The 16,201-nt window shown below is 37.5% G+C and overlaps 1 protein-coding gene across 3 annotated transcripts in view; it reads left to right on the top strand.

Moving 5' to 3' along the window:
• The first annotated feature begins 269 nt into the window (after window positions 1-269).
• Window positions 270-16,201, top strand: part of rap1gap2b (RAP1 GTPase activating protein 2b) — a 40,515-nt gene continuing 24,583 nt past the window's right edge. For 2 of the 3 annotated variants that reach the window (XR_014031897.1, XM_081390191.1), the window contains exons 1-2: window positions 290-582; window positions 4,288-4,323. Coding sequence is in view for 2 of the 3 variants with exons in the window: in XM_081390191.1 (XP_081246317.1) it covers window positions 539-582; window positions 4,288-4,323 (80 nt within the window). In the remaining variant the exon portion in view is untranslated. Of the gene's footprint in view, window positions 583-4,287; window positions 4,324-16,201 lie in introns of all 3 variants that reach the window. The other variant, XM_081390192.1, reaches the window with a different exon arrangement.

Raw genomic sequence — 16,201 nt, 5'->3', positions numbered from 1 at the left:
TTAGAACAAGATGTATAATTGAATTTGCTGGGTTGCAGCAGGCATAAAACATTTAAAGACAGCTAACAGATTAAAAAGCAAGAAATTGTAATATAGGTCTATTGTATTATTTTTAAAATCACTTTCACTTACAAGGCTTTATCAGGCAGCCATATCTCATGTTTTATATTCCAGCAGACATAAGGCCCAGAGGGTCTCTAGAGAATGAGATTTTTAAAAAAATATTGCTTTCAGCCACTCCTTCCTTCCCCCTCCTCTCTTCAACTCTTAGCGTGTGAAGTTGTGTGCTGAAGTGAGAGGGAGTGACACAGCAGGTGCGAGAAGAGAACCCCAAACTGTCACATAAAGGGTGAGAAAGAGGGTGGGGAATGAAATCATTTCAGAGAGAGAGAGAGAGAGAGAGAGATGCACACGAGAGAGTGAGGAAACAAAAAGAGTGATTGTGAGATACTGAAACACAAGCACAGAGGGACGATACAAGAGAGAGAGTGTGGAGGGAGAAGAAGACGAATTGGAGTCAGGCGAATAAAGAGGGACCATGCTGAGGAGGAAGAGGAGCGTATCCTTCGGTGGATTTGGATGGTACGTTGCTCATGTGGAACAGCATCAGCTGTCAGCTGTGTGGAAATGTCTGCCAGATGCCCTGTGTGTGAGAGGGTCCGTGATGTGCTCACTGGTGTTTATTTATGGTCGTCAGCATGCTTGCATGGGCTGTTTTTAATCTGCATTCATTTGCACTCTCACATGATGGAATGTGCTGTAATTTACAGTCACAATATTGATTTGTAATAGTTCTATGTGACATAACAAATTTAAGTAGATATTAGGAGTGTCGTAATAGTTGATAGTAATAGCTGCATGTATGCAGATGTATCAGAGGGCATTGCCCATTGTTCAAATTCTCATTCAAGTGTTGGTTTTCTTCACTGTTCACTCGTACAGACTTTTCAAAAGTTGCAATAGAGACACATTAGTCTGAAATTTCACCTCTATTCCATGTAAACTTTTTTTTTTTTTTTTTTTTTTCATACAATGAAAGTCAATGGGGTCCAAAACTTGAACCCCATTGACTTAGATTGTATGGACAAAAATAAAAATACATGGACCAGCTGTGCTTCTATATTATGCAGCTCTGATTGAGATGCTGAATATTTCCATAATGCTAAATCATTTATAAGCAGTCATGTATTAGAGTGGATTGTTTCTCACTGTTGTCTTGATTGAAAGCTATTCACATTTCCTTTCTGGTTTACCTCTTGAAACCTTGATCTCACACATGTTGGGTAAGTGTGGGGTAGTTGAGTGTGAGTTTGTGATTTTGTTTTGTAGGTGGATGTTCATCATTACAGGCTGTTGCGCGTGCTTTCTTTGTTTGTGTGTGAATGTCACCATACAGGGAAACGGTGAATATGAAGGCAGTGGTTATGAGGGGTCAGAGCAAGTGAATGCTTTATTTATGATGCTACAGCTTCAGCTCTCCACTGAAGCTTTTACAGCTTTCAGCACTCTTGTTTTACTTTCTCTCTTCCTCCTCTATATGACTTCATCTCTATCTGAAGTTTCCTTTCAAGGCTATTTTTAAGGCCTTTTTTTACCATTTTTGTGGTTTGATATGTTCACTACAGTGTGATAACATACAAACGGATTTAGGATTGGGTCTACATCTAGATTTAAACATAACCTTATGTTGATCGTTAGGTTTAGGCTGAGGCTTATGTGTTCAGCTTTGTATTAGGCTGAGGACTGGGTTTGTTTACCCTTGCAGGAGCGCAAAATCTCACAACTGTGGTTCGGTTGATGATTGGCCGAAGACTGATAAGACTATAATTACCATATTTTAAAAGTAATGACTGTGCACTCCTCAGCACAGTGATACTCTCTTGGCTAAATACTTAAGTACACACAGGTGTGCTTGTGCTATTGACAACTAGCTTGAAAATATGAAACATTTATAATGTAGATAATTCAAAAATATAAGAAATATATTATATTATATATTTCTCTATATATTTGTGATTATGTTGCATGAGTACATATATCTGCAATATATTACTCATGCAGTACCATATCTGATCACATATACGTCGATATATTATGAAGTGTATTACTGAATATAAAATGCTGTACTAATGGACTAGTGTTGCAAACAAATGAGAACTTAATATGTGTCAGCTTTTTGCTGTGGGAAATTTTGTTGCATGTGCACACACACACACACACACACACACACATACACGTCCACACCCTTCCTCTCTCACAATTACCCACTTCTCCACCACACCCAGTCCCCATATAGCCACACGTTTAATAGTGACACCTCAACAGTAACCTCTCACGGTCACACACACACATAAATCGTAAGAGATGCTGACTCCCTTCTGAGTAAACCGTGTATAAGATACACTTAGGCTACACTGCATTTAATCAGATTTTTACACATTTAAGCTTTGAATGTTCCCTCACTGTAGTGGACAGTGAAATGATGGATTTTCTGCTTTGCTTCACGGCACCAGTAAGACGCCATGCTCATGCAGCTGTGTGTTTTCCATCTGTTACACACTTTGACTCATTGACATTCTTTTATTATAACCTATCTGAGTCTGATGCTCCAAGGCATCTCTTTTTTTCTTTGACATTTGAACCACATAATGAGGGTCTGTTGGCTACCATAGTCTCAATTTGCTTGTATTTGGACACTTTGGACATTTAAATTCTGCCTAAAAATGTATGAATGTCTTTGCAAAATGTCATACCAAGTGGCAAACAAATTGTTTCACTAAATCATCTCACTGAATGGGATGTTTCATTCCCTGTCATTGTGTGTTTTAGGGAATCAGTCTGATATAATAAAGAAAATAAGACACAATAACTGCAGTTACTTGCAGTAATGGGAGTTGACAGCAGCGCCCTCACAGACTGGTGCACACAACCGATCACATGGTTAGAAATGTCAAAGATTGCCTCTATTAGAGGTTCAACACAATAAATTAGTCATTTCAACTCTCTCAACTAACTCATTTTGAAATCAAGGTTATAGTGAGACTCTTACAATGGAAGTAAATGGGGTTAGCATTTAAAAGCAGAAACCTAAGTCACTTAAATGAATTGTTCTTTTAAAACTTGTTGCATTTTTACAATAATTTCAGGGTTTACAATGTTAGATTGTAATGGCAAGGAAATTGTAAAACTGGATTGTTACACAGAAAGGTTAGTAAGCGATTTCTTCACACTAAAAGTCGTGTGGCTTTACTGTTGAAACAGTGAGTATTTGAAATATTTATGGATTGGCCGTTATAAATGCATCACTGTAAATTTAACTGCATGCTTTTTTTACTTAAAATTTACTTATGAAAAAGAACTTATGTTAAAGGCACAGTTCACCCAAAAATCAGCTGTGGTAAACAGAGGTTCAACCATGTTCGCTTGATTATGCGAGAACCAATGAGTTTCATTCTCGTGTTACACAGCACGTTTGAGCTTCAGCAAGAACCAATGAGGTTTGTTCTTGCGCATCAAACAGGTTTGATTGAGCTTCTGTTTATGTTGACTGATCAATGTTTAAATGTGAATAAAAGCCTAAATTAAATATGTATATCAAATAAAGAGCTGATTGATTCATGAGTTAGTTTTACGATCTCTTTATGAACTTTTTGAAGCGTCAAAGTGGTAGTTGCGTATCTGTCAATGGAGGGACAGAAAGCTCTCAGATTTAATTTAAAAGATCTTCATTTGTGTTCCAAAGATGAACGAAAGTTTTATGGGTTTGGAACAACATGAGGTTGAGTAATTAATAATGACAGAATTTTAAACCTGATTTATTCTGATGTATAGATAATCGATGTTTTTGTGAATCAGAAAATGCTTCAAAGATAAAAAAAAAAGTCTAATATAATACTAACTTCACCCTAATGCTACAAGGAAAAGGTGTGTGTGACACACAAATGTGTGAAATATCAAAAACAAGCTGGATAAAAATAAACGGCCACACCCTTCCACACAGTCTGAGTCAACCCTGTTATGTTTTGATGTGATATTGTGGTCTGTCAGTGCTGGTGGGTGACCTTTCCTGCATGTCAACATTAATTGGGCATTAAGCTCACCTAGCTGTGTCAAGAAATAAAAACACACAGGGATGATACATTACAGAAATTTCACCCCTCTTTTATGACCCCTTTTGTTTCTTCTATCCTGCCAGGTCAGCTGACGGGTTTAGCTGAGCAAATTACAGCCATCTACATTTGTTCCTTGATACTAAATTGCTTTCTTGTCTTTTCTCTTCAAATGCAGGGTTGACAAGTCTACCATTAGCGCCCTTCGAGCTCGGTGAGTACTGTCTGTACCGCTGACCCCCTCTGTCTCTTCTCCATCTCCCACAAAACCTGACAGCCCTGTGTCCTCCTATATCCTATATCCTCCTACTATCTGTTTCATGAAAAGAGGTAAATGAGAGACCTGAAGTGAACTGCAGGCAGTGCTGCGTATATAGGTTTGCGTGACCAAATGGTTAGTTCCTGTGCGAAAAGCAGTATCTGTTTGTGGCTTTTTACCCTTTTGTCTTTCAGCAGACATAAACTATGCATCTTTTGGCCTCTTTTAGGATTTAGATCAACCTTTTTTTGTTTCACAAAGTGGCCCATTTATTTACGGGAATGTCTCTCCTTGCAATGTTTTCCAATATCTCAACAAAACTCTTATGCAAATGTGTATGTTAAACACTTTATCATGTGAACCACCAGTCGTGGATTATAAAGTATTAGTTCTCAGTTCTTTTCGAGTTGAAGTTGACCAAAAGTAATGACTTGTGGTTCAGTGAGTAAATCAGATGTTAATTATTGACCAATTCAGTTTGGTTGATTCAATTAGTCATTTGAATCGGACTATGAAAAAAAACACACAATCAAGTAAACTTTCAAATAAGTAAAATATTTAATAAAAAAAAAATCTCTTATTAGTTTTATTGAAGAACACAGTTTATTCCGAAAGTTTCAAGACTGTGGTTAACTGTTGATCAAATCAGATTGTATCAAATCGTAGCACAATTTCATATTTCAAGATGCATTACAATCATAAAGAATCAGTAGTTTTTTACGTCATTACTTTTAACCCTTTCAAGCGGTTGCAGGTTAATTTTAACCTGTTTTTCCCTTTAACACAGATTTACTTTCATTTAACATCAAGTTTTCATCCTGAAATTTGTGACATCTTCCATAGGGCTCCATAAAATACTTTCAGTCTTATCATGTCTCTCATATACACTCATGTTTTGTCATGTAGGGTCAAAAGGGTTAATCTGTCCTGTCTTGCCATATTTTTAAATTTGTCTTCCACTTGCTTACCATCCATCCGCTCATTTACAGGGTTTGGCATATTATTCATGGGTGCATGGCACGCATGCAACTCTAGTGTTATCATCCTCACACACACACATACGCACACAAACAAACAAACAAACAAACAGAGCTTTAAGATCCTGAAAGGCCATGAAGAAGTGGTTTTGCTAAGTGTTCAGAGCATCAGAGTGGAAAGAAGCTTCGCTCTTTTTGAGAGTAACCCTGAATAGGGTCGTGACTGCAGATCACAAACATGGAAATTATACAGTTCTGCCTGATATCGGCCTTCACAGGGCCAATTCATGGTTTGCTTTGAGGTGAATTGATGAAAGGCGAGGGTCATTAATATTTCCATTGTATTTGTAAGTGTTTGAAGGATGTTGTGGACCACGGATCTATTTTTAGATATCCCATTGGCAAGGAGAAAACTAGGGTCCTTTAATGTCTGTAGACCATCTAGTATTATATAATTTATCTGAATTAGCAAACCCTAAAGGACTAATTTTTTTTAAACATAATGAAGAATGACACAAATAACTGCAAGTTCATTATTGTAATTTTAGTATTTTCTACCACAGTCAAGCCAATAATTATCTTCATGCTATGGCAGATAACAGATAAAAAGCCAATATTTAAATTCTATACTTTTTTGTCTAAATAAATACAATTAAAACATTAAAAACTACAATTAATTGTTTGAATTGTAAAAATAGTAGGGGGGGGGGGGGGGTGCATGAACAATTACATTTCCAAAATCGACGATACTAATTCATTTTAAATATATTAGCCTTAGACTTGCTGGTTTATACTGGTTAGACTGGAAGACCATCATATCCATTCTGCTCAACATCAAAAGCTTTGTGTTTGACACTGGTCAATCAACATGGTGTTTCTTGTGAAACTGGTTGACTGCAGAGGTCTTTTAGGAAGCTAGTTAACGGTAGGGTAGGCAATTTCGGAGCGGCTAGCAATAGCAAGCTAGCATTGAAAGCATGAGATCCCACCCTCCCTTCAGAGTGCTCTCCAAAACCACGCCTCCTTCAAAACACATGAACGCACACAGCAGAGTCTGCAAAGCGTCACAAGACGAGAGACGGCGTTAATTTACCTCATGTCTCAAAGCACATAACATTACAATAATAATGAATGTAAACAAATTACAGAGCTCTTACTTGTACCACCTGACTGCTGCAGATTAATTTAGGCGTTGATAGTGTTGACATAGAATAAATCTGATTCTGAGGACGTGAAAAGCTCTGGGTAGAACGTCACGGGTGTCTGTGTCTTTATTAGGGTTACGATATGGCGTGAACGCAGCATAAACTCGCTGTTTTGGTTCAGGAAGAGCTCTAAAAGGTGGCTGCTGTTCATTTATGGTGCTCTCTGACTGTCTGTCTACAACTCTCGACTTGTGATGTCTGCACGTGGAGGTATGGAAATACATATGTTGACAGGCAGGTAGGACATCGTATCATTGCATTCGGACCGTATTCAATGATTGGACAGAGATTTTTTGGTCCTGAGACCTCCACAGAAGATAAATGTATATATATATATATATATATATATATATATATATATATATATATATATATATATATATATATATATAGACCATTGCTATTATTGATTGCTATCAGGATGAGAATACAGTTTCAACCAGTATAACAAAAATAATTTATAAAAAAAAAAAAAAAAGAAAGCCTACCCTAGCTTTAAGAGGCCTTGTGCAAAAACAATGAGTATCCATCCTATGCAAAAGACCACCACTGAAAATATTGGATGGAGGTTTGTTATGTGCTGGTATTTTTAGAAATGCTGACTAACTTTGAAAGCCACAATCTAATGTGATGGATCATGCTAGCAACCAGATGGAGAGGTAACAGGTGGGATCTCCACATCTAACCAATCACCCAATGTTCAGTTCTGCTTGGAAGGGTGTGGACGAGCGTTCGTCTGTGCATACACACACATATGTTTCACGCATTGGCAGGATGGGGAGGTTTGCGCGTACGCAATGCAGACCACACGTGTTAGCTTGTTTGCAAGTGTCATTTAAGCATGATAAGCTAACAAGAGAACCAGTATGTGAAAAACAAAAATTTGCACGCTCTGTTTATTAATAGATTTTATGTACAATGTGATATCAGGAAATCATTTACAAGCTGTTCGCTACATTTGCTCTGATTTGGAACATGCATGGCAACATGTGAAGGTCACACATGGTGTCAAGATCATTTGCTTTTACCACCTTAAGCACGTCTTCAAGGGATGATCTGTGTATTTATGAACCTCTGTGTTGACGTGCATGTCAGTCACATTATAATGTTCTGATGGCATGCATTTGAGAATACAATTTTTAGTAAAGCAGATTTGTTTGATATTTTAATTAATAATAATAATATTAATTTGCTATAATGAAAATACAAAAAGCAAAAGGAAAAATGACATATTTGGGAAATGTGGAAAAAGAAAACAGTCATAAAAAAATCATAATAGTTAAATAATATAATTAAACAATATAATTTAAAAATAATAATAAATTTTATTGCTGTTTGTTGTTTATTTTTTATTTTTTTATTATTTAAAACTGATAAACCTGTTTTCCCCAAAGTATTTTCTTTTTTCTTTTTCTTTCTATTAATTATGCATATATATAATGCACTATAAAGATATGCTATTCATAATGCCTTTTGCAATACTAAGATGTTTTTTTTTCAGTGTTGAAATGCTTTCTTCTTTCCTATTTTTGAACCTCTGTGTTGACATGCCTGTCAGTCAAGTTATATTAGTACAGACACACATAAGTGAATTTGACACATGAAGTAAGTCTAAGAGCGCTTGACGTGCATGTCAGACATGTCAGATCTGCTCTCTGATAGGAGGTTTTGGTGTCACAATGCGTGTTATTGTGTCTGTGTGTCTTGATGTTAGTTTTGCTCAAAATTTATTGACACGAGTCACATATTAAATATTAAAGTATGTTAAATATTCACCCTTTGATGCCATATTATTTATTCAGAAGCTCACGTCAGTTTGTGTAATGTGTGTTACATCAGTCTATTCATTTCCTTCTTCCCCAAACCTGCTGACATATCTGTGTGTGTGTGTGTGTGTGTGTGTGTGTGTGTGTGTGTGTGTGTGTGTGTGTGTGTGTGTGTGTGTGTGTGTGTGTGTGTGTGTGTGTGTGTGTGTGTGTGTGCGCATAATCAGAATGAGTGAACAAAGCAGACAGGGATACTAGGGTGTCTGGGAGGATTTCAACCCCCCCTTCCCTACCTCCATCTCACTCTCTTTCTCTTTCTCTCTCCCTCTCTCTCTCTCATGATAAAGTGTAGTGCTTTGTACTTGTGGAGCATCTAAACCCTAAGAGTGCGGTTGTGCAATCTGTAGCCTGTGTGTGCTTCTCGTTCTGTCTATTATTTCAACTGTTGCTAAGAACTGGAGACTCATTAACTTCACGTTACCTTCAAAATGCCTCGGAGACTCTGGTGAGTTCAGTTCTCATTTGACTGTAATTTAGAATATTTGTGTTTGTGATGTATTTTGATGCATGTTGCTAAATTGCATACAATTAAGTGTTTCTGTATGGTGTTACTTGTTAGTTAGCAACATAAAAGGTATTTTATGGCTAGATGAATATAATGCATAAAACTCTGGCGTCTTGTTTTAAATAATCTATGTGGTCCATTCAAAATGTGCTTTGAAAATACATGCAGAGCGCTGTAGGTGATGTTTATATTGTGTGGCTTCGCTTTGGTTGCACGAGAGGAGGTTGGGAAGTATTCTATGCAAGTCATTTTCGAAGGATTATGGAAGTATTACATAAGCTGACCGCACATCCTGACAGTTTCAATAAGTGGCTCAGTGCTGCCGGTGTTTCTTTGGGTGTCATTCATCTCAGTTTCCAGTGATGAAAGTATAATCCGTTACTCACTGTAAAGCTGGTCACACGCTATGCTCTGCAAATCCAAACTGGGAACAACTTTCTCACTCTAGCCATGAGGAAGAGATAATGTAGCATGTTTTTATTTTTTATTTTTTTTAGATTTAGCATGATTTAAAATGTTGCTCAGGATAACCACTTATATAACCACTTATAACCACGCATTTGAGAAGACAATTTTTAGTAAAGCAGTTTTTTTTGTTTGCTATTTTTATATAATATGACTGTGACAATAAAATATTAAATATATATATATAAAAAATAGTGATAAGGAAAGGAAAAAGGGATTTTGGGGACAACACTGGAAAAAGAAAACACAAAATAATGATAAAAATAATAATTGATAAAAATATTAACAATAATTAAACAGTATAAATAAAATAATTATAATTATTATTATATCATTTGTTTTGTCTTTCCAGTGTTGTCCCCAAAATATTTTCTTTTTTTCATGTGAAAATATGTATATGTAGTACATTATAAAGGTAGGTGTAGTGTCACAAATGGTTGCAGGAGGAAGCTTGACGATGGAAAATAAGATGCAAACAGTCTTTAATGGTATCCCCGGGTAATATAAACTCAAGGCTGGCAAGGAAACACAACCGTAGTATAGATGAGACCAGACAAAACTCAAATGAAACACAAGGACATAAATACATACAGTAGATCAAACAAGGTGATTAGGACAAATAGCTGAACAGAATGACAAAATCAAATTAGTAACTATGGTGACAAACAACACAGAACCGTGACAGGCGTGACCTCGCACTGACAAGTGGAGGGAAATTCAGGAGGGCTGACGACTGATAAAACCAAGGTGGTGTAGATAGTGGGAGAAGCCCGGAGCAGGGGAAGCCAGGTGTAATCCCAGAGTCCAGCCAGTCGGTAGGCAAAGGGATCACGGTGGAGCCGTAAGCTCGATGGTCCCTGGTGGAGCCGAGGGAGGGAGGAGCGAAGGCTGGCTGGCTCACACACCTGATCAGACGTGCACTCTGGCTCAGTCACACCTCGCGCTGGCTCTCCATCCGAGGACAAACAGACAGAACAGCTGAACAGAGTGACAAAATCAAATTAGTAACTATGGTGACAAACTAAGGCGGAAAACGGCAAACAAAGTTCAAACAACACAGAACCGTGACACCATTAATACACACTGTAGTTCAGTCAAATAAAGTATAACACTAAAATAAAGTGCTTAATTTATTGTAATGATTTTTACTTTCCTAGTAGCAACTATACTTAAATAATATGTAGATAAATACCGTCTTAACATAGTGACCTATGGTGCTTTCAAAACAAAACTCAACTAGCCAAACAGAAACACTGACTAAACCGAGAGAAGTGTTCAGGAAACCTGTTTGAAACATGTCTTTTGAAGTTCCGTTTTGTGACTCTAGTGGCGCAGAAATTACACTTCAATCATGGCAACATGAGTGTTTGACATGGAAATGGATATGCCAATGTTGATATGTTTGGTGTGGCGGAATAGATCTTCAACGCTGTTGCTGCTGCTGAGCAAGTACGGGACTTGCTACTGTCAATTCATACACAACATGCTGCTGTGAGCAAGTAAGACATGCTACTGCTGTACAATATAGCGTACATGAATTAGCCGTAGCAGATACAGGTGGAGTTAAGGAAGGTGGAGGGTTTCTGAAAGTGCGCTGCACTGCTACAGCAAATGTATACCAAGTATTTAAAGGTTGAGCAGCGAGCTCATTGGCCACTGATTCAGCAGGAACCAATCAGCTGCGCAATATTGAGAATAATGTGATTGCAAGTAGATTGAGTTAAGGACCAATTAGCCTGCCCTATCTAGAGTTTCATGACAGAACTTAGTATTTCATGATTACACCTTTAAAACGTATCATTAATTAGCCTATACAAATTTAAAAGGCATACATCTAACTTGTACTTTCTAAAGATATAACTAGGTATAGTTAAATATTATGCTGTAATGTGAATGTAGTGATTACAGGAAATAAATATTATCAGGGGTATTTTAGTATTTAAAAATGCATTATATATACAGGCTTCATATAAAAATTATACTTTTTTTTCATTTCTTTGTATTTTAGTCTGTTCTCTACTTTAAGTGCTTTCACTAAGCTTCTGATATTCAAGCAGAGTTCATCCTCACTTTTAGTACACTTGACACTTTGTATTTATCCTTTGACTGCTGGTCCTCAGTAGACAGAGCCTCTTCCACATCACTGCTCATTCCTCCACTTCCTCTCTCTATCCCTCCATCTCCTACAGGAGCTGTGCTTGTCTGATAAAAAATAAATGTGTAGCTGGAAGATTGAGATCCTTTCATAGGGACAAAAACAGTTACACAACTGCACCACTTATAGCGAAGACAAGAACTTGATTTTCTACTGAAATAAATGTTGAGATTTGTTTCACATTTTGTTCTTTTTCATAACCTTTTAAAATGCAACAATAAGTGTGCCTGTATGTTTGCCAGCTTATTGTGTGTGTGATTGTGATCTAGTTAAATGTAATTCCCTCTACACCTCAGTTTCACATGGCCCTATTATGATTGAAGCTCATTTCTGATGGAGGCAGTTAGGCTAAAGACAGCAACAATTCAAAATCAGTATGTGAAAGAGGAACAGTCGTAATGACAGCTGCTGCTGCTGAGAAATCTCATTGTCATGTTGCAAAACTGTTATTTAAAAAAAGCAATTAGACTTATCACAAACTGAACCCTGCTCTGCAAACTAATGCAACTTTTCACTTTCATTACTTGTATGAGACTTTAGGCTGTTTTGTTTTTAAGCTGAATTTGTGAAGTAGAGGGACTGCACATAACCAAAGACTTAAGACGATGCACTCTTATTACTTATGAATGAGAGAAAGAGCATTTATTGGACAGCTTATGTCAGATTTTGTTTCTGATTTGAAACATGTCGGTGTGTAAGCATGTTTTGAGATTTCAGGATATCTCCATTCAAGTAGATAGATGTTGGTCTTGAATGCCTGAAATAGCTACCCTGGGGTGTTGCAAATTTGGTCGTCAAGTGAACAAACTTTCCTTGAAAGGGATGTTGACTTAACCCTGCAGTGCTCTTTATTTCATAGCAGTCAAATGGATTGCATGATATTACCGGTTTCACATGCAGCACAGCCTGTAGAGCCAATGTCCAACCACATTATTTGACTGATCAGGGGTCTCATTTATTAAACTGTGCGTAAGATTCTTACTAAAAGTGAACGTGCGCCCGAAAGTCAGAAATGGCGTAGGCCTACGGCAAAAAATATTCAGACTTATAAAACCGCTCGTCGCCAGAACCTGCGCAAAATTCCCTGTATAAATCCCAGTCAGCGAAATATTGTGCGCACATGCATCTCCTCCCCGAAATAACCATATATGGAGCTTACAACGCCTAGTTTTACTATGCATATCCTCATCTGAATATCATTTGCATATGCATATTCATACACGAAATACCACATATGCCGTCACATACATTGATAAAAATCATTTAGTAGCCTATCCTTGCCTTGTTTTTGAATAAATAAATCAAATAGTGTAAAATACATTTCAGATAAAGTTTTCTCAATCTTTTCCACTGGCCAAATAGTGTTTTAGGAACTAGGCTATATGGTTATCCGGACCACACCTATTTGGGTAGGGTGGATATTGTGAGGGTTAGGTTAACCGTATAGTACATTTACGTGTGGTCACGTGTGGTCCGGATAACCATAGTACCGTGTATTAAATTGATTTATATTTTTAATGGAAACAGATAGGCCTTGCTGTACATTTAGTGCACGAAAGTATTTTCTCAATCTGCTGTTATCATAAGCTATTCGCAATGATTTCATGTAGCCTAATTTAAGTGTTTAATGTTGAGAATGGCATATTTAATCTAAATGTTTATATCAGAAGTAAAAGACAGTTGAAATCATTCTTTTATCTATTTAAACTGTTATTGTGAACATGCATTGTATTTATGATTAGGATTCATAATGAAGATTTACGGTTTTCCTTCATCTCCGGTTAGGTAATAGACCTCCTATGCGTCAGTTTCACTAAACGGCCCAACACGCTCGCTGGCGCGGACATTTAATTTAGAATGAATGGATGTTTGATTCATGTGATTGGCTTGGTGAGTGAAATTATATTTGTATTATCTTTCTGTATATGTATAATTTTCTTAAAATGTTGTGTCTAAAAGTGACCAAAAAGACATTTAACTCCAGCTCACCATCGGTGTCGCCAAACTGCTCCGTCTCCAAAACGTTCGTACGCATGGGTCAGAGTTTGCGTGCAGGTGCGAAAATTTTCCCGTCAAGTTTGTTTTTATAAGTCACAACTTATGCGTTGGAAGTGGCGTATGCCTCTTTCATGGCCTGTTTTGTGCGTACGCAATGGAGGCCCCAGATCTCAGAGGTTAATGAAAAGCCCTCAGCACATTGACTATTTTAAACCTCTTATTTATTTATTTATTTTTTTCCTGGTCATGTAAATACTTGTTGGCTACAATGATTATGGTCTGTCTATATAGTATTAAAATAAATACTACAAAATAATTTATGCATCATATTTTTTACAGCACTTTTTATCATTGAAATATAACCACTAGAGGGCCTTACATTCATATTATACTGTACTGTAGGCAGAACCTGATTTCACCAAGTACAACATGTTCCTAGATCAACTTCTTTGTTGATCCTGTGACAACATTCCAATCAACCAATCAGATTTGAGGGACAAGTTTTGGCTCACAAGCAGGGTTAGCTGCTTCTACATCAGTGTTATTCACCTATCATTTCCCCCTGATTTTAGGGATGACTTATGGGTAGGGTTAGGTTTTGGGAGGTTAGGGAAATGTATCGGACAGAAATGTTGTTCCAGGATCAACAAAATATCTGGACCCAGGAAAGCGTCTTACTCTGCAAATCAGGACGTGCGTACTGTATCCTGGGTTGAGTGCAATTTCATCAGAACAAATTTAAATATTTCATTAGGATAAGACCTGTAAAAATACGAATACTCTAGATTTGCTACATCTAAAAGATTTCCTCCATTTGTATTCATAAACAAGTCTTTATTATTTGTACATGTGCAGACAGTGGCTTGCATTGGCCTGAGATTCTGAAGGCATTTCAACAGCTGTCTACGATTAGATTCGAACTCTTTGTGTGTCATAGTACCATTAAGTCGAGTGGCGTGTTAATCAGGACGCTCATTGTGCGCTTCCTGACAGAAGGATGCGCAGTGTAGCGTCCCAGCCTCTCTGGCACAGACAGCTGATGAAAATAAACAGCATTTCAATTAGAAGCTATTATGTTCGCTGCAGTACTGTGTCGGTGGATATTGGCGCATATCATTTTTCTTTCTTATTTTACCTCTTGATTTTCTGTCCTGTTTTTATGCCTTCTTGTTGCACTCTTTCCATCTCTCTCTCTCTCTCTCTCGTCCTTCCACTTCTCGCAGTTGAAATGACTGCAGCTCATTTTTGACAGAAGTCAACAGATGCACCTTATTTTGAAATGTTTCAGATCAAAGCAGGACAGTGTACATCAGAGCAGTGGGGGACATACACGGTCCAACAGAGACGGAAAGAGCAGATAAAAAGACAGGTAAAGTCCAGTGAAAAGGTCAGGAGGAGAGTGAGTGAACAGATGGAGGAGTGGTGGAACAGCACGTACCAAAGGGGTTGTGCTTTCCAAAAAGCCTACAGTATTAAGTAAAGTGGTTCATTGTCGTACATACAACAACCCACTAGTCAGTTATATTACCAATTTTTGTCTTTAACGCATGCAGGCAATGTTAGAGGAGGCTGACAGCATAATGTCTTGTTACTAAACTGAGAATAGATATTCAATCTTGGCTGCCACATCATTAAGCCCTGTTGAAGTCTGTCTCCATTTGAAGGATCCTTGGAAGTCAGCCTTCCTTTCGCATCCTTCACTCGGCTTATTTTGAAGGATGCGTTATCAGATGTTGCATTTCCTCCAATCACTTACGATCCTTTGCACAAATTCCCAGTAATGATTGATGAATGAAAAAAAACATTGACAGCTAATCAGAATCCATCCAACTTCAACATTATCGATTCCCAGTAATGACTTGATGAATGATAAAAAAAAACAAAACATTGACAGCTAATCAGAATCCATCCAACTTCAACATTATCGTCCCTTGGTGTGGACCCCGGTATTAATAAACTAGTTATATTTCTTTGTCCATTAATAATTGTCATGAAGGGACAAAGAGATGCATTAAGCTTTGTCTGATGTGATGTATGAAATATCAGACTTCATCTGGCCTCTGGGAACACAAGCTGCCGGTTGCTACCAAGCTGATAAAATAAATGTGTTTAGGTACACAGTGTCATAATAGAGGGCACATGCTTACAAAACACTGCAAAGGCAACACAGAGAGAGACTTATGAACCAACCTGATACATTCAGCTTTTGTGCATGTGCTAGAGCAGTATGTTCCGAGGTTTTAATGGAAAAAAAAAAACGTGAAAAGGAAGGGGAGACATGCATGAACTACATAGGAAGCCAATGCCAGTCTGTGTGGCATCCCTGCTGAGAAGAGAAGGGCAGACAGAAACCTGTAGACATCAGATATTTACCCACTGAAATCTCAGTTGCTGTTGTCACGTTTTAGGATAAAGTGCTCTTGTACTCTGTCTGTGTCAGGGAACTAAGAAATAGCTTTAATAAAAACCAGGAACGAAAACTACACAAACAAACGTAATGTCAACGAGAGACAATGAACAGAAGGCTTAAATACACAGGGAATGATGATTAACGGGAACAGGTGTGAACTAGAAACTAATGATGAACTGAACTGAGGAAAATCAGACATGGGCTGCATCCGAAATCACATACTTCCCTACTGTGTTGTAGGCGAAAAACAGTATGTGACAAAAGAAGTATGTCCGAATTCACAGTATAAAAG

Source organism: Scardinius erythrophthalmus (assembly GCF_964197995.2).
Source record: "Scardinius erythrophthalmus genome assembly, chromosome: 17".
In the NCBI taxonomy this organism is placed as follows: domain Eukaryota; kingdom Metazoa; phylum Chordata; class Actinopteri; order Cypriniformes; family Leuciscidae; genus Scardinius; species Scardinius erythrophthalmus.
This window is presented reverse-complemented; position numbering and strand designations above follow the sequence as displayed.